At 38.9% G+C, this 27765-nt stretch overlaps 2 protein-coding genes across 3 annotated transcripts in view; one reads left to right on the top strand and one right to left on the bottom strand.

The window, feature by feature from the left end:
• dlp (glypican dally-like) overlaps nucleotides 1–27386 on the top strand; it is a 52464-nt gene extending 25078 nt beyond the window's left edge. Inside the window, exons 2-10 of one of the 2 annotated variants that reach the window (XM_022083008.2) lie at nucleotides 15963–16121; nucleotides 19183–19417; nucleotides 19870–20026; nucleotides 20275–20440; nucleotides 20889–21019; nucleotides 21513–21674; nucleotides 21928–22043; nucleotides 22422–22597; nucleotides 23544–27386. In XM_022083008.2, coding sequence (XP_021938700.1) covers nucleotides 15963–16121; nucleotides 19183–19417; nucleotides 19870–20026; nucleotides 20275–20440; nucleotides 20889–21019; nucleotides 21513–21674; nucleotides 21928–22043; nucleotides 22422–22597; nucleotides 23544–23893 — 1652 coding nt within the window. In that variant the 3' untranslated portion in view covers nucleotides 23894–27386. Of the gene's footprint in view, nucleotides 1–15962; nucleotides 16122–18003; nucleotides 18099–19182; nucleotides 19418–19869; nucleotides 20027–20274; nucleotides 20441–20888; nucleotides 21020–21512; nucleotides 21675–21927; nucleotides 22044–22421; nucleotides 22598–23543 lie in introns of those variants that run through there. The other variant, XM_022083009.2, reaches the window with a different exon arrangement.
• On the bottom strand, nucleotides 27067–27735 carry LOC147873710 (single-pass membrane and coiled-coil domain-containing protein 4 homolog). The gene is made up of 2 exons (XM_087349863.1): nucleotides 27579–27735; nucleotides 27067–27498 (listed from the first exon to the last, which is right to left on the bottom strand). Exon 2 carries the CDS (start codon nucleotides 27471–27473, stop codon nucleotides 27291–27293), a length of 183 nt encoding a protein of 60 aa, XP_087205989.1. The 5' UTR covers nucleotides 27474–27498; nucleotides 27579–27735; the 3' UTR covers nucleotides 27067–27290.
• Between the last annotated feature and the right edge of the window lie 30 nt (nucleotides 27736–27765).

Below are 27765 nucleotides of genomic sequence, written 5' to 3'. Positions count from 1 at the left end.
ATCAGCTGGTCACCGAAAACGTCTCGACACTAAGCTCTGTAGAGGACGTTCCTTTGATTCTCCCACTTTGCTGTCCCGTCCCTGTGTTCTCCGTTCAACCTTACAGATAGCGCGGAACGAGATGAGAGAGCGGCCATTGGAAACAGAGTCTACCGAAATTCCATTCCCCTCTCTTTCCTCCACCTACCTCTTTTCTTCCCCACCCTAGGAGAGCCATCTCGTCGTTTAACAAATGATTGATGATCAAGGCATGGTCACTTTTATTTTACCTCCTTCCCCTTTGACTTATGCGGCGAGCTGCTTGTAAGTGTATGTTGGGTTGCCTAGATTGTAGGCCCTAGAAGGAATTCAGTAGTTGTAAAGGTTTGTGGCCTTGGTTTGGTATCGTCACGAGAGACTTCTGTTTTGACACTGCCCTTTGTGTAGACGTACAGGAAAAACGACGTTTCGGAGGTCTTTAGATAAAACTGTTTATTTGACTAGGTGAGGTGTTGTAAGGGAAAAATTAAATAGATTTGCCACGCCCCAAGATGAATAGTTTTATGTAAGGGCTTGTACAAAGCTTGAACTATTTTAAATCTAAAACTTCTTGACGATGGTGAAGAGTCAATTGAATAAAAATTTTCTTGGATATTATCCATCGTCTAGTAAATATAAAACGTAAAATGACGTTTCGGAGATGGGACTCTATCTCCGTCTTCAGGTTCTGAAGAGTCATTTGAATAAAAATTTCCTTGGATATTATCCATCGTCTAGTAAATATAAAACGTAAAACGACGTTTCGGAGATGGGGATTAGCTCTATCTAGTGGGCCCAACTGTGTAGGAACCTGAAGACGGAGATAGAGTCCCATCTCCGAAACGTCGTTTTACGTTTTATATTTACTAGACGATGGATAATATCCAAGGAAATTTTTATTCAATTGAACAAAACTTGAACTATTTTGTTCTACCTGTAGATGGAGACACTGTGATTCTCCGAAACGCCGTACTTTCTTACCCAAGCAATGGAAAATATCCGAAGGAAACTTTTCCATGACCTGCTTCATTGTTCCGCTTGCAGGATATATATAACCGCGCTGTATAATGTTTCATGGCCACTGACGCACTTGTACCTCGTATTTTAATGGACGTAATTGAATAGGAAATTGGAGGGATAGAACCCTCTTTTGTTGTTGCTTATTCCAAGGCTGCGATGAATAGAATTGACTCAGTTATGATTTACATTTGAACTTTGGTTTAAGGAACACAGTAATATTGAGATTTAAAGTCGCGTGTTCGCAAACTACGTGACATTTGTGGTAAATCCCCAGCTGATGAATTACTGTTCCTTAACTTGCATTGAGAACAGAGAAGTACAATTTTAATTTCGATAATGGTAACCACATTTATGCAATTATATATTTTTTTATATATATACTGTTGCTTACAGTATTTATCTTGCATCTGGCATTTGGTGGAAGGCTTTTGTGAACGGGACAGATGTTCGGGTTCCGTAAAAGACATGGATTTTATTTGAATAGCTGAGCTACTATTAGCTTTTCTATAAGCATTGTGCTGCATCGAGTTAGTTTTCATTCGTAGGATTGTGTTTTGAACAGAAAAGAGCTCTCTAAAGTTTCTACTTCCGCAGTTTTAATTATTTCGTTGATACGGGACCTGTTCTTGTACGTGGTTTTCTTTGTGCATCTTAAAAACGCAAATGTCGATGGTCAGAATGCTGTCATTATAGTGTAAAGACAGATTTATGATTTTGGTCTTAATAAGTATTCATTAATTTATTCTTCTTACGAAACACTTCTCTCTTATTGTATGAAGTCACTTCTCGCCATTAATCGAGCTGTACAATAGGTTTGCATTGATGACGTCATACGTCGAAAACCTCATTAAAACGTTGATAAATTGCCTAAGTTATTAAAGCGGTTATAAAAAAGGAACGTGAAGGAGGTTGTTATATAAATGTACCCCATCATTGTTCCTATTAATCAGCTCTCTTTCTTTGTTTCTGTGACCTGTAATAGGCGGATCACCTGACTATAGTAATAATAGGTTAGTCTAGGGGTGCAATGGCCACACACTTGGCTACATTATCTAACGATATTGTTTATATCTCTTATAGAACGAAATTTTTTTTTAAATCGTACGTGAATTGTGGAAACATGTTTCGTAGCTCATAATGCGTAAGTGAATGCGTGATGGGAGGTATGTTTTGTTTTCGGATTGAAGGTTATATTGGTCGTTCGATCGTCATAGGTCCACATTAACCCCTACTTCATATGTAGAAATTTTAATTTCACAATTGCACAAAATAGTCTTGTTCACAGTACATCTTTCTGTGATATAAATTATTTCCATGTTAATGAACCCTGTTGATATCTGTGAAGTACTTTTTCTGTTAAATTGAATGCCTGTCATTTAATTTGGTGTTTTTCATAGCAATTTATATTTTATAATTTAATTTTGCCTTTTCGTAGGAATTTGTTTGTTCGATAATTGGACCATTATCCCCCCTCATTGAAGAAATCTTCACGGCTCCCTGGGGGGGGGGGGGGTACTTCAATTTGGAAAACGCTGACTTAGTCGTCCTTGGGATCCTGTTAAAATGATTGTTACAGAAGAGTGTGGGGACATGGAGTGCATTCGTCTGACTCAGTGAATGGCCAAGTGCCGAGCTGTCGTTATGCGTTCATTTTAGAAGTACATAAAAACATGAAAATTAGGTTGACGGGGCTGGAATTATGTGCAAATTTGTCAGCTTTAAATTTATTTTAACCATGTAGGACTTCATTGGGATTCGGTCCTTGGCTACATATAATCAATCTCGTGTGTTGGTAGGAACGGACCTGTTCAGAGACACGTGAGAACCACTGATCAAATGCGCATCGGAGATACAAGACTTCGGAACGAAAGATCAGTGGTAGGCGAACATTCTGCAGTGACTTTGGCAAAACAGAAGTCGTGGTCAATGTCAACAGCTACAGCCCCTCCTGTAATTAGGGAGGCTGTTGAAATAACTAAACACCCCCACGCTTTTGAAGGTGAAGACGGTTGCAGATTAAGAAAGCCTTGGTTTCACCTGTTTTTCCCCAGGCCACCCACACAACCACTGACATCCCTTAACATGACTAAACCTTCCTCCCCATAAATGTCAGACCTTCGCATTACCTCTTATTCTTACCGAGAGGGTTGTAAAAATACTTTTTTCAAGCACCCCCTTCCACTTCTTATGGTACCCAAAGCTGTCGTCACTTTCTCCCCCATCATATGGCCCTGAAAAGGGCCGCTTTCCATCTCCTCTTCTCCATTCATTTCCCGATTTACTCGTACATGGTCGCCACTTCTTCCCCTAAAATATTTTCGTCACCTCTTTTCCTCAGCTATTTCACCTTTATCTTTCGTATGCATGAATAGTTTAACGTAGCAAAGGACGATGTCCTACACTTGCGCAAGACTCCGTCCTTAATTAGCTTTTTGATTGGTTTGTCACCCTGAAGATGGCAGCTGCATTGTTTGTCGATGTGTTAGGTAAATTTAAACAATTTACGTGGCTAAAATCTGAAAGTCGAGGTTGTCGACGTAGATGGCTTAAGATTATCGGGTGCATTGGATCTTTCGGCCACGAGAGTTTATTTAAAATTGTCAAACCGTTTTTGTTTTAATTCAGATCGGACAATTTTGACGACCATTGCACGTAAGAACATTCTTTGGCTTTTGAGGTCATATCAGTTTCAGTTTCATAAGTTAATTTCAGCTTATTATTATTTATTTAGTGTTCTGTCTGACGACAGGTCCATATGAACAGGATCCTTCCATCCTTTTCTCGGACTGGGACCTGTTCATATACGTTCTTGGCAGATGATCCAGAAGTGGTTTGCCATTGCCTTCTTCTGTGTGTGAATGGAGTAATTGTTGGGATGCCACGGAGGAAAACTCCGTGTTGCCTAGACCACGGCCTTGCCCAACACAAGTTATAAATTCGGGCACCGCTGGGAATCGAACCCGAGACCCCAGGATTACAAGGCCAGCGTTCTAACCGCTAGACCACCGTGGCTCAATTTCAGCTTACTTTAATAAAAATTTGTGGCAGTGTTTATTAATGTGATTAAATGAAAGCTGACGTCATGTACCGTGGTGATGAAACCGAAGAGCTCACTTTCGGGACCTCACGAAGCTCGAAGTGCAAAGACGCATTCAGTATGTTGTCCACTTCACGTTCAACACGCCACCCGCTTATGTTTGGTATGCATTCAAATGCAAGTTGAGGCCGCTTCGCCCCCCTGCCGTAAAGTTGCTGAACGGCATTGAGTCATGGTTCTGCAGTTTGTCGGGAGACCGACCTGAAGTGGAGGGGGGGGGGGAGGTCATGCAAAGGCGAGATCTCAGTCCAGTTGAACAATCGATTATCTCTCATTACAGTACAGTGGGTGTTCTCGGGGTGAAACAGGCCACATCTGACTAAACTATGCAATGAAAATATTGTGTACTTTACTAGTCATTGTGGTTGTTTTGAGAGTAACACACAGCGTCTCTGACGGCGACGAGTGTGAAGATTGCTGGCTTGTCTTCTGGGTTCTTTCTCGCCGTGTACTCTGGTAGAAGTTTACTCTACGTTTCACAGGTCCTTGCTGCCTTTATCATCAGGGCACGTCGGTAAACTTTTACCAGACTACACGATGCAACAACCCAGAAGACATCAATGCCCGATTTTTACTAATATGCTCATTACGCCTTTTAGAACGGGCATTCCAATGAACGATGAAGAATAGTCTACTTCGAGTGAATGACGTTTCATTACGTTTGTCAAGGTTTATAGACGTCTGTTATTTAAACCTGTTGTTATAATCCTCGAGTTAGGTGTTGTATCGTTTGACTAGCCATGCAGATAAACTTGTAAGGATCAAGAGGGTTCTGGCAAATAACCGCTTGGTTCACCTTGCGTTGTAAATCATTCCTCTGGAATGCTATCAGTAAGTATTTTTAGGTTGTCTCTTTTTATGCGCATGTTTGAAGCTCTCGTCGGGCGAATGGCTCCATCACTGTTTTCTGTTCCTGAAACATTATAACAAGGTATGAAATTGGCTGTAAAATGCTGTTTTGTTGCCCGTGTTTTTGGAATCCACAGGAAGTTGAGGATCCTTCTGGTAAACTTAACTCGCTCTTCCTATGTTAACAACGAGGTGTTTCCAGATCAGTAGTTTCAACTAGATTGGAGCACGTCTGTGAAATCTGCTTTGTCATCGGCAATGTTACGGTCGTTTCGTCAAGGCGCAGAATATCAGCGAGATGAAAGACATAATTTTTTCCATTCTCATTTGGAATCCTTTGGCTCTAATGCGTTAAGTGCACGAAGTCTTGTATTCATATGGCTTAGGATGTGTGGACATTCGGTGGGCTGTTGTGAATACGGTAATCAAACTTCGTGTTCCATGAAAGGCTAGGTAATTTTTGACTAACTTAGCGTGCTGTTTCTCAGAAAGGGGTCTCCTCCTCTAAGTTAAGCAAGACGTAAGGTGAAGATGGCTGTCTTCTGGTAGAAGTTTACCGACGTCTAAGAGGTAAGAGGAAGTTAGTTTCTGCTGGATGTTGAAATAAAATGTAGGCTCATGAGAAAAGGTGCATTACTCACATCTTAGGACGATTTCTGTGTCATAGGTCGCTGTTGAGCCGAGATACCTACCTGAACTGTGGAATTTCAGTTCCTCTGAGAAACAGCAGGGGTCTGTCTGTGTCCCGCCATATCTGCCCGCCCCATCTAGTACTAACTGTCATGGCATCCCTAAACTAATAGTACAGTATATCTGTACACTGCAAGAGACAGGAGTGTGACAACAGCAAAGCAAAACAACTGCCTTTATGTCCCATTCACTGTTGGAACAGGATTTGGAGATGTATTTTGGCCAAATACTCGTGACGTCCATCGAATCATGGAAAGAGCTTTACATTAGGTTCCAGCTGATTTTGTTACTAGAAACTGCGTCTGCTGAATACTCAACTTTAATGGCGTTAGAAACTTTTGCATAAATTGTAATTGTCAAATGGTTGTTTAAACGATATCGGGACAAGTTGTTTTAGTGACCGAGGTAAGCCGAATCAGATGTAATGGCAATGATATAATATGACAGAACGTAACATAATATACACTTGAATACAAATTTACTTGGATATTATCCATCGTCTAGTAAATATAAAACGTAAAACGACGTTTCGGAGATAGAGTCCCATCTCCGAAACGTCGTTTTACGTTTTGTATTTACTAGACGATGGATAATATCAAAGTAAATTTTTATTCAATTGACTCTTCACCATCGTCAAGAAGTTTTAGATTTGATATAATATACACTGCTCTATTTCTTTTTTGAAACAGGACTATCGCATGAATATAGGAGTCCCTGTAATATAATATAATAATATATAATGCTAAGAGAGAGTAGTAAAACGGATCTAGGAATAAATATATATAAAGAGGCTTTTCTTTTGTACTTCTTACCAATTTCATTAGACCTGTGAAGTCGGGGTTGATGAAAATAGCAGGACATGGCGCGAATTTAGTATTTCAGATGTGTAATAACATTTTAGTCTAAAAGCGTGAGGGGAAGAGATGTCACGGGAGATGTCATGTTCATACCAACGAGCTACAGCCATTTACTGGAAGTGTTGACTCCATAGAAGTCGGCAATTACACTGACGTGGCCCCGCAAAGTGTGTATTTTTCTGGGCACGAATCGGAAATATATAAATGGACCGCAAGTCCGCACTTCCGAAGTTAGGCGATCCTGGTGGCCGCTCAGCATTGACTGTCTTGTGCCTTGCGTTTGGTCGATGCTACATTCGAGATTGTCTTAGATACAGCGAATAGAAATTTCCTCACTCTTAATAGTAGAAGGGGGTCGAGTGGGGAAGGAGAGAAATACAGCGATAATTAGAACTGCACACAAGTGTAATTTAGAAGCTGCCGCCTCGCGACTGAGGGAACAATTCTCATGACTTCTAAGGAATATAAATATATCGTCTCAGAGGGACTTGCTTTCATATCAAATTTATTTTCGGTGTGGAAACATATTTCATCGAAGTGTGAGCTCTAATGGCCTGAAGTATTTGTCTTCAAATAGCACAGACGAAAACAAGTTTTAAAGGAAATAACATACGACTGCATGAAATATTTCAACGAAACGCAATTTGTGCACATTCAGGTACGAGGAAGTTAGCTGTACCATTTTGATAATAGTATAAATTTGTGGAACAGACGCTTTCTTGAGCCGGTCAACCAATCAATATGTTTCACCTCTATGGAACTAGAAGGTTCATTATCATATTCCAAAGAATCCGACACTGGACCTTGTCTTAAAACAGGCGAATGCGGTCTCGTTATCTTTTATTTAGTTAAGATAGTTTTAAAATAATCCTACAACCTTCGCCTAGGTTTTTTTTTGTCCAGAATTTTGTATGTATTTTTCATATACGAGGTGCGATCGGAAAGTTTCAAGACTGCGCCTATAAAAACCCGTACACTTATCTCAGGTATTAAATTCATCCATCACCCTCGAAGTAGTTCCCCTGGGAGTGAACACAACGATCCCAGCGCCGCTGCCAAGCCTGGAAGCATCCCTGGAAATCTTTCTTTGTCAGCCTGTCAAGCACCATCTGCGATTCTGCCTGAATCTCTTCTATCGTCTCAAATCTCCTTCCCTTTAGCTGAATTTTCATCTTTGGGAAGAGGAAGAAGTCACACGGCGAATAAGGAGGGTGCGGGATGACGGCCATGGTGTTTGAGGCCAAAAACTGCCGAACTTTGAGGGCGGTGTGCGCTGGTGCGTTGTCATGATGCGTCGCATGTGGAGTTCTTCCTTTAGAATCAGCTGACAGGTCCCATAGCCTATCCCAACAATGTCGCACAAGTCGTTGATGGTACGACGTCGATCTTCGTGAATGGCCTGCCGAATCTTCGTAACATTTTCGGGCGTTGTGCTCGAAGATGGTCGTCCAGAACGCTCGTCATCATCGACAGAGGTTCGGCCATTTTTAAAAGGTGAATGCCACACAAAAGTTTGTGCACGACTGATTGCGGACTCCCCAAATGCTTGCTTTAGCATTTCATAGGTTTCCGTAGCCGTTTTGGCGAGTCTTTGGCAAAATTTGATGCACACGCCATTCCGAAATCGCAGGAGGGTCGGTGTAATGCACTACCAAAACGCCCGTAACTAAGAAACAAATGCTAATTCGATGATGCCGGCTGGCACACTGATTCACTATGAATGTAGGCCGCACCCCCTAACGGCAGAAGCTCGTACTACATCCGGTTCGCCCTCAATTGACACAGTCTTGAAACTTTCCGATCGCACCTCGTATCCCTTGCATCGTAGTAAATTAATCAATACGTATAAAATACGCTATTTGCGAAAGCTTTTTTCTTAAAACAGGCCGTACCGTAGTGGAATAAAGGAATTGATCCAGTCACATGTAACACTTCTCTGTATTCTGACGCCTTATCAGAGTGTTTGGTTAAATTGCGACTTGGCTGGAGATGGTTGTGACGCCATCCTTTCTACTGAAATGAAGCTATTCTCGTTCTGCTGTTCATAGTGCATGACACTAATGGGAATAACAGCGAAACGCTTTTGTAAATGTTTTAGTTTATGGTCACGCAAGAACTAGTTTGCAGTTGCATTGGAAACATTTTCTTCGCCTGCCATTTGAAGACTCATCGTAAGAGTCAGATAAATAAGTTTTTAGTGTTTCTGACCGTGTCATATTTGTTTCCAGGGGTGACAAATTTTCAAAAATCTGTTGACTCCTGTTGTGTAGGCTAAATGCCTGCGGCAGCGTGTTGTTTAATGAAATACTACGCGTGGTTATGGTTTTTTAAAATTATAAAGGAGTGGCGAATGAGGTAAACAAATAAGCCGCCAGATAGTAACAAACATGGTTCACTCTCGCGGGAAATGTTTGTATGGTGTGGTGTGGAAATAAATGTAGAATAATGGACTTCTGAATTGTGTATCTCCGTCCAGTATTTATTTAAAATGTTATTCAGTTAACGGTCAATGAATATTTCACGAGCACTCTTGTCCAGTTCTTAAAATGTAAACTAGCCCTTCAAAGTCCACCCATTACAGTAAACACCTCACTTATGTATATTACTGCGTTTCTGTTAGCCATTTGCATCTGTGGAGTTACTTACTGAAACAAAGTCCAGCTCCACGAAGCCTCGCCTGGTTTTGTGGAACCCAGACATTCATTGACGTGTTCACAAGATCACGCAAATGGTCTGTGTACCTAGCCGGTTGAATCCGGTCCGTATTCCCATACATTGTCTTTGAAGAACCATTTTAATATTATTCTGTGATCCACACAAACATTTTTCAGTCGTCTCTTTTTCTTTAGACCGTTCGGTTAATTTTTTTGTATGCGTTTCTCCTGTACGAGTTACATAATCCGTCCATCTCGTTGATTTGGTCATCCTTATAAATTGTAAATCTATTCATTAAGCTGGCCCATGCAATAAGATGGAGTGTATTTATGTGAAACTTCTCAGTAAATTCGGTCAACCTCCTTACGAATTAGTGCGGGTAAGGAAGAATGTACTCTGCAGACTATAAACGTTATTTCCCACTGAAAATACTTCGTAGCTCTTCGTCTCAGGTAATGTTTTTGGTTTACGTGATATATGCGTTTATTTCTTTCCACTGGTACACAAACTAACGCCGCTACCACCACTGACACACACACACACACACACGGCAAGAGAGTGACTGAGGCGAAACGCGTAGTTTGGTCCTGGGAACAATCAAGGAAATGGTCGGAGTTCCTTGAGACTTTACTTAACGCCTGTTGTTCTGCAACCACCCAGTCTCCTTTCCAATGACACTTTTCCTCCAGTTAAAGTGACCGGAACGTGAAGCTGGCGACAACTTACGTTCGTCTGATGCCGCAGTTAAGAATGTGTCGAGGTCGTAAAGCCTTTCACAGGTTTGAACTGGCCAAAATTCCTCCGTCGCTGTTTATCTCATCTGGTCCTGATTTATGATAACGTGCTTCTGGAGAGAAGGCAGAGACGCCGGTGGTAATGGCCATGAAGGCAGCGATAAGACGGACGTAGAGGCACCCAACGCCAGACCTGTCTTCTGGGTTGTTGCGCCGTGTAGTCTGGTAGAAGTTTGCAGACGTTTCAGAGGTCACTAAGTTTGTGATATTCGTTTGTTTCTCTTCGAAATATTGCGCTCTTCGCTGTGATGATGGAGGCGGCAAGGACCTCTTGAAACGTTTTTGAACTTCTACAACAACCCGGAAGACAGCCATAATTAATGTTCGTGACTGTTCTCGGATATTCCTTTGCGTAGTGCGGTAGAAATAGTCCCGACGATTCAGAAGCGAAAATTGTCTGTCATCAGAGCGATGTTCTCCCTCGTGCACACGTTCATGATCTTGCATCATTTTTAGTTTTTTTATACCCGTCGTGATCAATTTCTCCTAATTATATTACGGCCAGGATTTTTTTTGTTGGTTTTTCAACATTTTAAAAAACAATCTCTACTGCCCTTAAAAATGACGGAAGATCTTTCAATGTTGTAAACCAGTATTTTAGTCTACTGTCCATTTATTTTCTCGTGTAGATAGTGACGTTTGATTCTTTTTCTAAGCGTAATGAGCTAGAAAAACGGAAAAAACTGCTGTACGAACCCCCCCCCCCAAAAAAAAAAAAAAAAAAACCCCTCCAATCGCTCGCAAATTTCCTTGTGGCAGGTGGCTTTGGAACTGCGCGACAAACAGGTTTATCCGCGCATTATAAAGGAAGGATGATTGGACACAGGCTAATGTGTAAGGACTTCGACCAGCCGATGATAAAAGAGCCATGTGTTGCTGGCGGATGTGCTTCCAGGGGTGACCTCATTCTGTTCAGTACTTCGTATGAGCCTCGTGCAGATAAAGATGCTGCCAGTGACATTGGTCAGTCAGATTTCACGACTTCTCCTGACATTTCCGTTGCCGCTGTGTTGGCATTCCTTACCGCGAAGGTGTCAGTAAGGTATGGCGATGTTGCCATGCCTTAATGGCTTTATTTCCTTCCAGCTTGGCTTAAGGGAGATCCTATTTTATGGTATGTTTGTTAAAAGCGAAAGTGGCACAAGTGTGTGCCCTCCTGAATAACCCCCCCCCCCCGCCCCCTTACAAATTTACGAGCCAATTTCGCAAACTCATTTGGTTCACTTTTACGTTGATGAACTTTGCAAGCTGGGATTATGCCATGTAGGTCACGGAAGCTGAATGTGTAGAATTATTAATCGTGCTAGAATGACCAGTGTTTAACATTTTTCTGCTTACCGTCATGTCTGGACTTGTTCTGGGTTTCGTCCAGTTTTCAGTTGAATGGCTCCAGGTGGCTGTTTACCTTGGAGGGGGTGGGGCAGCTTCTCTGTTTGTCTTCACGTCATGATAATCAAGCACAGGGCCAGTCTCACCGCTAATCTTTTCAATAAACTTAGTTAAATTATGAAAATAAGACTGTTAAAATACACAGCTACATATTTTTGCCAACAGAAGGAAGAAGGCCAATTGAATTCCAACAGCCAGCACAGTTTCGTAATAGTTGTTACAACCTGTTCATATTTACATAGTCTGAATTTATTTTGTTGTTAAGTCTGGTCACGCAGGCTCTAATATTCAGGATTTGGAGTTCTCACGGCGGTGAATATGGCGATGGCTGACTTCTGAGGGTCCTGATTATGGACGCAGCAGGTACCTCTGAAACGTCGGTAAACTTCTACCATTAACTACTTTCTACTATTAACGTGGTCAAAGGTCACGTCAGGTCAGAGTAGGTGCAAAATGACACGTAGAACATTGAAGACGATGTACTCTCAGCAGGTGAGCTGAATGCAAATGGCAGCGTTTGAACGCCACAGAAACGCCACCAATAGCATCGCATTATTTTGTTTTATTATTTAGTGTTCTGTCTGACGACAGGTCCATATGAACAGGATCCTTCCATCCTTTTCTTGACTGGGACCTGTTCATATACGTTCTTGGCAGATGATCCAGAAGTGGTTTGCCATTGCCTTCTTCTGTGTGTGAATGGAGTAATTGTTGGGATGCCACGGAGGAAAACTCCGTGTTGCCTAGACCACGGCCTTGCCCAACACAAGTTATAAATTCGGGCACCGCCGGGAATCGAACCCGAGACCCCAGGATTACAAGGCCAGCGTTCTAACCGCTAGACCACCGTGACTATTCGCCGTCATTATACACAATAATAAATCACGTCCAGGCAACAATGAAAAAATAAGACGGATGAATGATTTGAGATTCTCACAGAAGTTAAGATAACGATGTTGGTTGTAACGCTGGACATATTTAAGCCCTTTCAGTTGTATTATTCTCTCTGTGAGGAGGTCTCCCAAGTCCAGGATTTTAGACAGTTTTCGTATGCATTTCTCTTGCCATAACACCTCTGAACTCGATGTTCCGCAGACAGACAGATCACGAGAAAGAAATTAGAAAGTCGGCGACAGTGGAAACTACATGGAAAACATTTTTACAAAATAAATAAACACGATAAGAAATAAGGAAATGTTCACGTGGTAGGGACAATTCAGTGTACAAAAATTACAGAAAGAATCTAGAAACAAATTGAAGATAAATTTGTACTGAAGGTGGCATTTAACTTCGGAAATTATTGAATGTTTTTTTAAATGGCGTTAGCTGCTGACAGGAATTGTTGTCCCGAGAGTAATTACATTGTTATAAAAATAATATTCAATCGTTTATCTAGACAGTGATATAAGATACGATGAGAAGCTTTATTACAAGATGTAGTCGCCAACAATGGTTCAAAATAACACACCGGACGTATAATGAATTTCTGAGTCGATCTCAGTAGTGGGACTTCCTTTCCCACAGAATCGTAACATTCATCTGGCTGTATTTATGACCATTAAAAATATATAACAATGTGAATAGTGTATCCAAGAGACGAAGGATTTGCTATTCCAAAAATACCATACACCATCAGGAATTAAACCCAGGCACTACTGAAACGGGACCTACGAGTTGTCTGACGTTGAGTGAGGAACAGTGATTGTTGCTGATTTAGAACAGGTGTCGAGAAGAATATTTGGGCTCAATAGCTCATGGAGGAGTTGCAAAGCGTGAAGGAAAGCGGCAACTCGGAAGACCAAGGCGTAGATGGGTGTTCACATGGGAGTAGAATAGCTGGGAATTTTATGGCTGGCAGAACGACTGTCAGTTTTGCGAGAAGGACTATTCTTCCTGGAATCAATTAATTATTCAGTCGTCGTCCTCTGCAAATTCAACATTCTGCATAGTTGAAACAAGTGTATTTACAGGTCACTATGATCGTGTTGGTGATAATTCTGGTTTGGAATGTAAGAGGGCTTAACCTTTCAGTATGTCTTTATGCGATCGAGGATTTTGTAGGTTGTTCAACGTCGTCGTCGTCTCTCGACAAAGTTAACTCTCACATTCAGAAACTCGGAAAGGGAACGTGTTTGTATTACTTCGACGCTGTAACTTCATATAGCTTTCTTCATGGATTATCTGTCTTTATTAACACGTTTTGAAACTACCCGGATGTTGATTTTAAATTTAATTTGTCATTTAGGGGTGTTTGGAACTTGTTTGATCTGTTTTATGTCTGCAGGAGTCACAGATGCGTCCTCCTCACCCATCACGTTCGTGTTCAACTACAAGCATGGGGAAATTCCAGGCCATCCGATTGGCTGTATCCGGCCCACCTAACCTAATCTTTGTTTTTCTTGTCTTCGAGCCAGACTCGAGGTGCTTCTTGTTACAGTAGGCAGAACAGATCAGTCTCGTATTTTACATTATTAGGGCGATGAAGTGAAATATATGGAGTATTATATTTGAGATGATAAATGCGTACAAAATTTTGCACAGTGTGAATTTTTTTTTCTTTCGAGGTAAAACGGAAGTTGAACCAAGATGTTGTACCTGTATTTTCTTAATAGTAGATTGGATGTTTGACTCTGCAATGCGTCTTTACGTATCGTGAATTATCTTCAAAAGAACGGAGGGCAAAGTTCCATATAACACTTTTTTTTTTGCAGATTTCTTGACTGCTGTGTTATGAATCGTCTATACTTGTCCTGAAAGATGACTGAATGCAGGGACTCATACATAGGAGTGCACTATATTTTCGTCTTTCAAACAACAAAAGAATTTGAAATAATTGTTCAAATTGACGGTTGCACTATGGAAATTGAAGGGTACGGGGGCTCAATTATCTGGTACTCGGTTGTATTCTGTTTTCTTTTATTGAGATGATTATGCTTATTACATAAGTAGGGAGGTTAAAGGAGCGGTGTATAATTATCTTGGAAGAGAAAAACCGACTGACAATGTTTGCTGCAGATTTGTAGACAGCAGATAAGGTGGGGAGTCTAAGCTGTGCATAAAACCTAACCTCTTATAACCGAATCAGGTACGTAAACTCCATTCCAGTCTAAAGGCGGCACAATACCTAGTTGTGAGATAATCTAAATACAGGACTTGGGTGTCTGAGAAAAAAATAAAACTTCAGAAGGAGACCGGTGTGGCATCGTAAATCGTACACACAAAGCAGTTTTTCCGCATGGTTCTTATTTCGTATGTTTTCTAGATTGTCGTAATCCTTTTAGCTGCCGCCGCCATGTTTGTGAACGTGTTTTTTTTAACCTTTCAAAGCCCAACTGTAATTATTACGTACCGCGTACTTTAACAATCTGTAACTCTTGTGTATTTGTATTTATGCGTTCCCTATGATTCTCACTGTAAACAGGGATTATGTCCTTAAGCGGAATCCACCAGTTGATCTCTGTATAGGTTAAGTGTAGTGTTTTCTTTGCGGTACGGACTGAATTCTTAAACATTAATTTGGACGAGCTTCGGTTCCAAAGGGTTAGTGACAAATGACGCGCGGTTTTGAGGACATTTTACCAGATAACTTCGTATTGGATTTAAGATGTATTATAAAGCGTGTAACACCTTTAAAATATCCTTTGTCTTTACGTGTTCGCACGAGGCTCAGATTTCTCGTTTATAATATTTTGCTGGTTTTATGTAAGACGTGGAAGCAAGGCTTTTGTCTTATCTTAATCCACTGTTTCCTTTCTTGTCTCTGTCAGTGCTGTTAAATCTGCTATTTCTCAACCTGCCACGTGGCCATATTAATTTTTATCTCAAGTAATATGGTTTTTTTTACCAGATGTGAACTGTGTTTGGGAGGCAACACTTTTAAAAATGTAGATCCCTTGTAATGTCCGTTCACTGAGTATAATGGTTGCTTAATATAGACCTTCCATTCCGGTGACTTACTGCTCCGCTGTTTTCCTCTTATTCAGCACCTCTTTGGAAACGCGCGTGCCATCTGGATACTGGGTAATGCATCTGACCCGGCCTGGATAAACTCATTTCGTGTCGTATATTGGCGTCGAGTTTATAAACATGGGACCTCTCAGCAGCGTCATTTTTATATGTCAGTTATGTTTTGTTATAGGATAAATGATTTTTCCTTTTTTTATATATTTTTATTCTGTTTTATAATAGCAACTCCTCGTTTAACACCGAGACGTTTGTTTTAAATGTGTCGTAAGACAAAACAAACATGTCCTATTATTATTATAATTATAAATAACCCCGAGTTAGTGTTTTGTTCACTTGCTAGTATTTATTTTGCTTATTTTTTAAGCGAAAACAGATTATTTTCTTAAACAGCGTGAATTAATGTATCTTCGTAATGGTAAAGTGAAGTGTTCTCTTTTCGGTACGGATTGGGTTATTAAGTATAATTTCGCGACCTTCGGCTTTGAGGAATTAATACGATCTGACGACCATTGGAATTAGGTGATGAGTGTTAAGATATTTTGTAAAAGCGAATAGTTGATGGTATTAGTTTATAAAATTGTACCGTATTGCTGTCTGAAGGCATTTCTCTTTGTTTCTTTGTTTCAGGGGAACACCTGCGCGTTTGTCCGCAAGGACTAACATGTTGCACAGAAGAAATGGAACATAACCTAAGTGCTCAAAGTCGACAGGAATTCGATCGTGCGGTTAAGGATACGCTCAACAAACTTGGAACACTTCTTAAACTAAGAGCACAGAGGTTTGATGGTAAGTTGTAATTAGTTGCAACAAGAATATGATAAATACATCAGTAAATACAGAAATCTTAATCATGTTAAAATTCTGTTTGATTGTATCAACTGAGATTTTGTGTTTTTCACGGCGACGAGTGAGAGAAGTCGTCGGTCTTCAAATTATCATCTGTTTAAGCAGTTTGACCGTTTTGAAAATAAGCTATATTGTCAGCTAATTTAAGATACATAAATGCGTAATCTGTGATAGTGAACAATGTTGTTAAAATTCATAAGACGGCAGTGCAAGAACTGTATGATAGTTGTGAAATTCGTAGAAAAAACCGGGCGAAGCCTCCAAAAGGCTATAATAAAATTGGCGTTGCGCGTTTTGTTTTCTTAGTCACAAGTAATTCTGTTGGTTTGTCTAAATCACATATGATTTTGTCGTCCCATTAGTCATAAAGCAAAAATAATGAGCTTTAAAACGCCCCAAGTAGAGCCTCTGGACTAGCGCAAATGATTGTAGCCTAACAGCCTTCGAGATGGCGTCCGCTGGCTTTAGCATGGAGAAAATCAATAAACTGAACAAACTTAAAACACGAAGCTCTTTGTATGACTGAAGTGTTTGTAGGTGCTTTGGATTCGCGAGAATTAAATTGCATTCAGTATTACACGAGTCATTCCGAAATGAAAACGCGTTTTCTTAATGGAATTACTTTATGTTATGTATTGTTTCTGGTCGTTTCCGATTTCCGCGTGGCTCAGGAACCCAAGATTCAAGAACGTACGTTTGCTTAAGCGGACAGTACTTCGTGTATCAATCCAGGGATAAAAACTAATTATACAAGGCTATTTAACCCTCTGAAGCGAAAGTTCCTCTAAATAATACCGTATTTCCTCGATTTGAAGATGCACTTTTTCATATTTTCAATTTTCTGAAATCGTCTTACATTTGATGGCGTCTAAGAATCGATTGGCGTCTAAGAATCGATATAGCGTCTAAGAATCGATTGACGTCTAAGAATCGATATAGCGTCATTTTCGTGAAGACCTATTACCAAATCAAGGGCGCGTCTTAAAGTCGAGGAAATACGGCATTTAAAAACTCAGTCCGTACCGCAAAGAAAACACAGTTCTTCGCCATCACAAAGATCAAGTGGTTGACGTGTTTTTTTAAGGAAATAATCCCTGTTTTCAGTGGGAATAGAAACCCGTAAATATGATATGTTGAAGCAGCTGGAACATTAATTACCATTGGATTTTAAAGGATTCACATTTTATTACTGAATGTCATAGTTCAGTGTTTACTACTTTGCTTCGTATTCCGGCAACCCTGAGTTCAAATGTCCGCCCGGAGACCAGTTATTTCGTTATTTTTGTCATCTCCTTCATTCAGACGCTGGATAATACAGAACATGAAGCCACGATCTCTTTCTTCCACAAACTTCCCGTATAATGTGACGCCATGTAATCTTAGTAGTTCCACAATGTTTATTAGAATTATCTTCATCGGAGAGATTTTTCTTATGTTTCGTAAGATTTGGAAGGTCTAGAAACACTAGAATAGGGAAAAATATATTGACGAGAAACCTTGTGATCTGATGGTTCGTCCACAATCTCTTCATTCCCAAGGGGTGAGAGGTGTCCAATTCAAGATTTGGAAATGACATTGGTCTTCTGACAACATCCCAAGGTCTTTGCTTATATTTTTCCTGTTTAATCTTATGTTTACATCACTTTAAAGAACGCTTTCTGTAGCAGTCTGACTACATGTATTGTAGTCTGTAGTCCATATTATATTGGGCAAGTTCAGTGTATGTCCGCCTTTTGGGTGAGAGCCTTGTCGAATGTTTGATGTTAACCAGTGTTTAGATACACAGGTGTTGGTAGGAGGAAGGTGTGGACTAGGTTCATCTGGATCAGACAACGTAAATAATAAACGTTTGTGTACCATAAATGGCTGAGAAAATCTGTCTCAGCGACTCTCAGTGTCTTAAGAAAGATCTGCTCCGTGAGTTAATTTTTGTTTTTTAAAATATTTCGTGTATTTGTACAAGGCTTCGTGCTTCAAGTTCCAGGATGGCTGTAAACGTTTATATTAATTGCTATGTCATGTCTTATGCCACTTTTCTTCTTACATCCAGCAAGTTCTCTCTCTCTCTCTCTCTCTCTCTCTCTCTCTGTGTGTGTGTGTGTGTGTGTGATTTTCAGCGTCCTCCGGGGGCGCAGTATTTGTCTGCCTTATGTTTAGTTTGTGTTCAGGATGTGTCAGGAGTTTGAGATACTACTTCAAACATGGTCTATTATTATCTCCCTGCTTCTTGTCTTGGTAACAAAGTACTAAAACTTAACACCCTTTAAAACTGTCACTGCGTACACACTGCGGTAAGTGGACCTAGGATAATATAGTAATTCATGTTACATTTTCTTGTCGAAATTTCCCCACGATACAGACAGGTTCTGTTACTTACAGAAGGAGTACAAGTCAATATTTGCCATTAAAAAGTTATATATGGTAATATATTCATGGGCATTTGCATACGTAATATTAACAATAATTTGGCCGACTCTGATCTGTGGAGTTTGCAACTAATGAGTTTCAACCATGCAGATGGCCTTGTGCATCACGCACATATCTACAGGGTGTGAGATACGAAAGGTAGAAGTAGACACCCCTATTGGTATTGCCAGGCGCTGACATGGTTACACTGTCTGTATTGATGACAAAACCAAAAATTTCTGGTTCCTTACAACATATACAGTAATTTCACTATAAATTGCACTGAAACAGAGAAAAACTATGGAAACCCATAGCAGTAACTGTAAACTAAGTGCTCTTAGATAAGTGTTTTTAGTATGGTTATTAGGATTGCCAAGAGCTGATGTTCATTCCACAGAATTTCACAACTGATCTATCAGCATAACCTGCCCTTGCATCACGTGACACAGCACATGTTTTTACCCTCAAGGTCATGTTTTCTTACAGCTGTACACCCCTAATCATCTTCCAGGTTGTTCTGTTCTTATCGTATTTCATCACACAAATGGAATAGCCTTTTTATTCAATGTTTGATCTTGATATAATTTTCTTTTAGGTTTCTTCAAAGAGTTGCTGGCAACATCAAAGCGGGAGTTCCACGACATGTTCAAGAGGACATATGGTATTATCTACGAGCAAAATTCATATGTCTTCACCGATTTATTTGAAGAATTGGAGCGCTACTATACTAAGGGCCAAGTTGACCTGGGAGAAGCAATGGAAACATTTTTCAGTACTCTGTACCAAAAAATGTTCACCGTCCTGAATGCTCAGTATGACTTCGATGAAAAGTAAGGACAAATATATGAAACTAGAGGGAGTGTAATGTAATATGTTAATGTGGAGCGTAATTAGGGTTGTAATATTTACATTATAGCTCTTGAATGGCCTGACTAGATTCACACATAGGCATTGGCCTTGTAGGATGTGATTCTTATACGTTGGGACTGAAATGTATGAATGTTTTAAGAAGTCAATTTATTTTATTGTCCAGATAATTAAAATCATTGCAAAATGCCCGAGATATATATTAAGGTAGCAATAGAAAGGGATGTAAGTAAGATTCTCCAGCTCTGTTATCTTAGCAATACAACATAAGTCTTACTAGAAGAGATGCGATGATGTGTACTCACCAGCCTACTCTAGGGCTCTTGAGTATGTCTGCAGAATTTTCTGTGACTGAATAGTTGAATCGAGGTATATTTGTCTAAGTTAGAACTGAACCACTTCGTTACATTGACAGATATCTCGGGTGTGTTGGTGAACATATGAAGGAACTAAAGCCATTCGGCGACGTTCCTCACAAATTGTCCGTTCAGTTGAAGCGATCTTTTGTGGCTACGCGGACATTTTCACAAGCGCTAAATGTGGCCACTGATGTTGTTACTAATATGGTAAAGGTAAGATGGCATTTTTTCTTATTTCCTTTGCTGCTTTGATGTGTGCACTACTTTAACCCCTGATTACTCTGATATTGTCAATTATCAATTAAGACATGATAAGGAAGTTTTTCCATTTGTAAAAATGTTGCCACAAGTTACAAGGTCTTAACGAGGGATTGTATGTGATTTAGGCTGTTAGGTGAGTATCAATTCGCTGTTTTCATGCTGATTTTTTGTGTACTAATTGTGGTTTTATTTTAATGCAGATCAATCCCAGTCCGGATTGTGTACGGGCACTTACAAAGATGACTGGCTGCCCAGCTTGTCAGGGACTTCCAGAGCTAAAGGCTTGCAGCAACTACTGCATTAATGTAATGAAAGGGTGTTTAGCCTACCAGGCAGAACTCGACGGAGACTGGAACAACTTTGTCGGTGGGGTGTTCATCATTTCACGTAGACTCATATGCGTTGCACTCAAAACAAATGTTACTTTCCACAAATATGATAACATTCTTGAAGTAGTTAAACATTTTGCTGCGTCTTGTGTGTCCGCTGCCATTTTTAGCATAAGGCGTAAAAAGAAACTTAATGAAGATCTCTAAGTATGTCAGGAGGCAGAGCATTTAAAGTGTGGTAGTGGGTTAAAGAATTTTGACAGCTAACCTTTTCTGATCCTGTGGGATCGTGCACATTTTAAACTTTCTATTTTTGATTCTCTTATTTACAGGGGCCATGCCACAAAAAATTCCGAGTGTTTATCTTAAGCAGTTTCTGAGATTTTAAGTGGGTGTGTTGCCACTTATAATTCAGTTAAATTTCTTTGTTTTATGAAGTATACTTTTCCACTTTTCTGTCTAAACTGATGGTGTTTTCTTTGTAGATGCAATGGAGAAGGTCACAGACAGGTTACTAGGTCCTTTCAATATTGAGATGGTGGTGGAACCCATTGATATCAAGATATCTGAAGCTATTATGAACTTCCAAGAGAATGGTCCTGAAGTTTCGCAGAGGGTATGTCTTTGCGAATTAAATTCTGAACACTTTATTGCAGTAATGACTAAGTAATGCACATGTCTTTAATGCACTTCAGTAAAAATGTACATTGAATGTTAACAGAAATTACTGTGATGTGTGTTTTATGAAAATTTCAGTCTCAGTGGGAATGCAGATTGTGGACAAATATATTTTCATGATATTGACTGGATTGAGGAGGCTTAATATCAGATTCTTTGGTGAGCTTTCATGTTGTTGACGTCGAGCTTTCGGCATATAGAACAAGGAGAGTTTATTAAACTGTTGAATTCATTTTTAATTCCCACAGAATGTATGTGTATGAAATTGTCATCTCAGAGTTGAAGCTGAACTCTACATTTTAGACATATGGTGAATACTTGAATTCTAGTTCATACAGTAAAATGGAAATTTCAGGTTTAATATTTAGAGAGCATTTTACTGAAATGTATGGTGTTAGATTTAGATATATCCATATTCTTTTTTTATATAGGTGTTTAGTGGCTGCGGAAAACCTTTATTAGGTCGCAGGCGGCGTGACACAACGGAATTGGAGTTTGAATCTTTGCAGTTTGGAAGATCTGAAGAAGATCAAAGTGGGCAAAGTAACTTTGTGCCTACTCTTGATAAGCTAGTCAAGGATATCAGGCAGAAGGTGCAGTGCAAGATTTATTGTTTTTGTAATGTAATGTAAATATAGGATATGATACATATAATAAAATATATAATTTTATATAATATAATGTCACAATATATGAGGAGAGAACTAAACAGTTGTTCATGCCCATAATTTTTTGATTGATCTCTACAGAATTTCAGCAGGATAAGCAAATAGCTTGTTTAATATCTGGAGGTTTCATGGTTATCTACTTTTGTAAGTACTTACAGTGTTTCTCCTCACTACATAGGTGAAGGACACAAAACAGTTCTGGTCACATTTGCCGTACCAGATTTGCAATAACGACCACGTGGCTGCTAGTCCATCCAAGGATGACAGCTGTTGGAATGGAGCTATGAAAGCAAGGTTGGTGTTTCTGTATATACAGGAGAGGAAATTGTATGATGCCTGAAATCCAGGGAAAAAAATCTAGACATTTTACTATGTTATCTGAATCTTCCTTCTCATATGGTATTGGTCGTGATTCGACTTAGATTGAGCAGCCATTTCTACAATAAAAATGTTTTTATATGAAATAAAATTGTAAATACCATGTTTCCTTTCCATATTGATTTTTAAATGCCATCAAATGTAATATGCATCCCAATTTCAGAAATTTTAAAATGTGAAAAAAGTATCTTAAATTGAGGATTTTTGTAACACATAGTTTTTAGCTAATATTGCTACCAAAGACTGTGCCATGGAGTTAGTGTTATTCGATAACTGTTCAGCCTTTCGTTGCAGATATGAACTCCAAATCGCTGGTGATGGCATATCCAACCAGCAAACTAACCCAGAGGTTGCAGTAGATGTGAATCGACCAAGTAGTCTACTTAATGAACAGATGTTTGCACTGAAAACCATTACCAGTAAGCTGAAAAATGCTTATAATGGACTGGATGTTGAATGGATTGATATTGGTAAGAGCAAAAAATTGATCAGATTAATTAAATTATGTTTTAACAAAATCTATACCTATAGGGGGACCTATGCATAAATGGGAAGATAATTAATGGAACTTTGGGAAATGGGAACTAGATTTAGCTAGCTTGGGTAGGGTCTAGTGGCAGACATGGATTTAAGATAGGTGAATAAACAAGGTAATGGAGAAAATTATATGATGAGGAGAATCTTGATGTACACTTTTTATCTAGTATTAATCCTTTTTTAATTCTTCATAAGGTTTTTCCACTTATGTTGGCATCTAACAACGAAGCCTTTCCATCTCGGTCTCCTCACTTCTTGTCAGTCACTTCTACGGTATGTCCATAATGAACTAATACCACTATCTTGCAGTTTTATAATCTCATCTTATCACTTCTGTTTGTCATTATGTCAATTCCTAAGCACTTTATTTAAATCTCTCCACTTTTATTATTTCACGACTAATGTATTTTCTTCTTTTACATGTCCCTACCATCTAATACTGTATCTATCTGAATATAATCTGCACAGTTTATCCAAATTAACATCCCCCTAAAATTAAATCATGGCTTATAATTGGAATATTTTTAATGGAGATAATCTCTATCATAGTTCATTAGATATTGTTGCATTATGGTTTTCATCACACAAAAATGGACGAATGAAATATGAAATGATGACATGTAAAATGAGCTGGCATGCAAAGTCATCTGTGTTTGCTGAAGTGAATGGGAAAAATGACATAAATTCATCAGTCATACTCGGCAATTCCGAAAGAATACTGAACATGAGCAGTAGTCCAGTGGTTTGTCACACAAACCGCTACAAGTTAATGGAATAGTTCTTGAAAAGAAAATGAATTCCACAACATTCCAACCCAGTTATATACTGGCTGTACTGTAAGTATGATTAACATAATCTATGTTTGAATTTTATTTGCAGAAGAATCTTCATATGGGTCTGGGAGTGGCTCTGGTGATGGCAGCGACACTGAAGATGACTTAGAGGGGTCTGGAGATTCAGGTCACTTTGGGTACGGATCTGGTACCAGGACCGGAGGATCTTCGGGTGGAACGAAACAGTACCCTCAGCCAACTAACAATGATATTGATGACACTTTTCACCCTGTGGGTTCTGGTGGTGAGATAGACAGGCATGGACCAAGAAACAATACCAGCGGTGGTTCGTCTACAACTGGAGGACCACAAATATCTGTTACACGTGCTGTCACGTCTTACCTCCTTTCCATTGTTGTTATGTGGTTCGGTGGAATGTTTTCTGATTGGCTGTGATGAATATCCTTTTTGTTTTGTTAACATCACATTAATTGTAGGCATGGATGAAAGAGAAAAATCCTCAGTGTTTTCATTTAGGTGCTTGAGTCATCTGGATTCAAAAGCTGATCTAGTCCCAGTATGCAATTATATTTGAATATGATGAGCAGAAAGCAGTGGTCATGCAGAAGTCCTTGCACATATTTTCTGTTCTTAAGTCATTACATTCCAAATAATAATGTTCTCTATTACTTTAAGTGCAAAGTGAGTTGGAATACAATGCAAACATCATACATAAATTTCATACTCCTTTCAGGATTTGTGCTTGCTGCCCACACGACTTAAGTGTAGAAATATTGAATGAATAAGTGCTACCAGTACTGCCAATTATATAATCTTATTAATCTGACAAATGTCCAGTAACCTTTCAGTTATGTGGCAGAATACCAGGAAAGCCACATATGTGAGATAACTTAAAACTTTGCATACCGTGTAGTGTATTAGAATATAAAATAAGCAATAGTTTGTTTGTTTGCTTATTTTATATTCTAAAGAGATAACTGATCAGTGAAGTTTAACATTGACAATGTATTTAATTTTAATTATTTAATCCGTGGCGTAACAGCTCCAGAGAGCCAAAGCCGACTAGCTTGACTGCTGGCCTCACGTTCACATGCCTAAGCAGAGGTGAATGATCATCCAACCAGATACAAGGTGACGTGTGGTCAGCACGATGAACCCCCAGCCATTGCTACCTTTCCTGACCGGATTACGCTACTCATTGTAGCTCCCCAGTTTCCTCACGATGCTGGGTTGGCACTGGTCAAAAGCTCATGAGAAAATTTCTTTTCCCCCCGAGAATCGAACCAGCGCGCATTCCGTATCGCCGGTCTGAAGCATGATGCCTCAGACCGTGCGGCTACGGCACGGGACAACAGTGACAATGTAACACTAAGAAATTTTCAGACATTAATTAAACCATTCAGACTTATGGCAAAAATACAGCGAACCAATTGTGGTAGAGTTCTTTTGACAAAATATATAAAGAAACTGTATGCTATACTTTTGATATACTCGGTGGGGAACAACAGAGTAATATCTGGTTGTCATTACCCAGTTGCTCTAAATATGAGTTGTGCTGGGTTAACTCCATTATTATGGCAGAATCACTTTCTCGTTCAGTGCTGGTAGCTCAGTACTGCTTCAAGATACCCAGTAATGCAGAAAGCAGTATTAAGTAGTAAGGAGCCTCAGGAGAGAATTCATATTAAAGAGAGAGGACTTGACCAGTTTTGAATCTAGTTGTCTCTAGTCAAAAGACAGGGTAAGAAGCTAAAACAATAATGAATCATAGTTTCCATCCTGTTGTGATATATCACAACATTTAATGAAGAGAACTGTCATGCACACAACATTTTGTGATCTTAACATGTGTCTTGGTGCATAAAGTTACACATTAGTGTCTGAGCAACATGTTTTGACTTACAGTTGGTCATCTTCAGGTTAAATAAAAAAAATTAAAACTGCCATATATAAAACTGCAGATAAAAGACATACACATAATAGAATACACTGTTGTTTTTGTGCTCGACATTTCTCATTATTAAATATAACAAAACATGTCTGGTACCAGTGTTTGCTATGATAAATTAGCCGTATTACTGAGATTTTTAGAAAAGTTGTGCTACACGGGTTGATTACACGCAAGTGTAAACTAATTTTAAAATCAAAGAGAACAGTAGCAAGTCTTTAAGCACAGCACAAGTTTATCATAAAACCGTATGTGTATCGACACAAGTTGTTTTATGCAAATTTATTAGATGCTAACTTTTTTATACAAAATGTAAATTATATAATTAAATCCAAAGAGCATGATGCTTCCTATGCTTACAAGTGCAACTTAACATGTCTCTTCTGAATAGTTACAAGTTATAAAAGAGAACTTGTTACATCTAAATGATATTGTGAATATTTTTTAACATAGTAATTGGTGCATGAAGATGTTGGTAATTCATGTACTAGTTCAAGTGAACTATAATAAAAAGACTAAAAATTGTATGGCTTTTCTAAGGACTGATATAGCTAGCATGTCATCAGGATAAAGAGACTTATGAAAGTATATAAATAGGTGATAATACTCATAACACCCCATGTGCATCATTATGCGTAAGACAGAGTTACATATCCTGAATTACCACATGAACACAAAAATGTATTTTTTAATAATTGCAACTGGAATACATTATAATAGTATGTAAACTACAGTCATGTTATGAATGATGAAAACTAGAATCATATTATCTGCCATGGTCAGGGCAACTGAAGACAGCTATTTTATGGTATGTTTTCACACAATGGATTGTTTAATATTGCCCCAACCTTCCCGTGATTCAAATTCATCATATTTTTCATCTATAAATTTATAGGTTGATATGCAAAGGATAACAGCATATAAAATATGATTGTTCTTGGTAAGGGGCTGGACCTTGTGTCTTTTTTATTAATTTATTACCTAACATTGTGCAGCAATGGGTAGAGCAAGGAAGGGTGGATAGATCTACAAACACTGAATGCTGAGGAATGTTCTTGGCCATAGATAAATGAGGATGAAAATATTTTCTTGGGTAAGCACCAAATGATCTTCAGTTTTCAATGCTAGTATTAAGGTAGATTTGAGATGATGTAAAATTGTGATTTAATATTTATTTTATCTATGTAAGATAGTATTACTCTATTATGTGCAAGGAAGAGACAAAGTCTGGCCCTTCTCTAAAGAATCTCATACCATTCTGCAAGATGCTTTTAAGAACAATATTTGAAGGCATGAATTTAAGACACTAATTTTAGCAAATAGAACATGTATTATAATTTATGTATGACATTTTTCATAGCAGATCAACAGACAAAATGAAGGAAATGGTAAAATTTTATGAAGTGTATTGTATGTGTCTATGTGTAAAGGTATAATGCTTTTATTTCTGAGACAGAATGGCCCTAAAATGTGTCCAATTTGTGGACAAAATAACATTGGATGTATTTATTTTGTTCCCTTTTTGTGTATAGCTGTAATGAAAGCTAATTATTATGCAAAATGATGACAGTGACCACAACAACCACAATGCTCCCAACAAGCTCACTGTTCCATATGTTGCATGAATGTGGAAAATCAGTACCGTCAATAAATGCAGGTATATTTTTATCACATTTTATTTGTCCAACAGAAAATCACATGTAACAAAAATATATATATTTATTCCTATTAATATTATTACCATTTGGTCCCTAGTTTTAATTTATTGGGTTATAATTGACATGTCTGAGCCTTTATTTACCAATTTAGGATGACAAGCAGGCTGTTGGGCCAAGCTCATCTTGAAGTGCATGAAAGTGAATCCACTGGAGAATTAGTAATGTATTAGAATTCAATGTTTGTTTTTGGCCTTGTTTTAAAATAAATGTACACAGCAATCATGATGAATACAGCTGCCAATGTTGGCAATACAATCGTAAACGCACGCCTTTTATTTTCGACAAAATCCTTCTTTCTCTCCCGTTTTTGTTTATTGGTCTCCTTCACTTTTCCCTTCAGCTGAGGCATTTCTTTTCACTCCAATTGTACAGATCTGAAAATTGAAATTCCGTCACAACGGACAAGTGCCACGTTGATTTAACAATCTTGAATCTTGTGAAATATTGTACTTACTAAATTAATGTTCTGGTACACACGTATATCACTACAAATCGGCTGGTTCAAATACAGCGAAATTCACGTTCAGAACAAGTAAATGTAACTACTGTCAAATACTTAACCACAACTCCACGCATTAACCACGTAAAAAATAAAACGTGGAAAGGAACAATACACAATCTACTGTTTTGATAGCCAACGT

This window comes from Zootermopsis nevadensis, unplaced genomic scaffold, assembly GCF_977971745.1.
Source record: "Zootermopsis nevadensis isolate Lab colony 2312 unplaced genomic scaffold, Znev_1.0 Znev_ptg000016l, whole genome shotgun sequence".
NCBI classification, from domain to species: domain Eukaryota; kingdom Metazoa; phylum Arthropoda; class Insecta; order Blattodea; family Termopsidae; genus Zootermopsis; species Zootermopsis nevadensis.
Note: the sequence above shows the minus strand (reverse complement) of the source record. Positions and strands in the feature narration are given on the sequence as shown.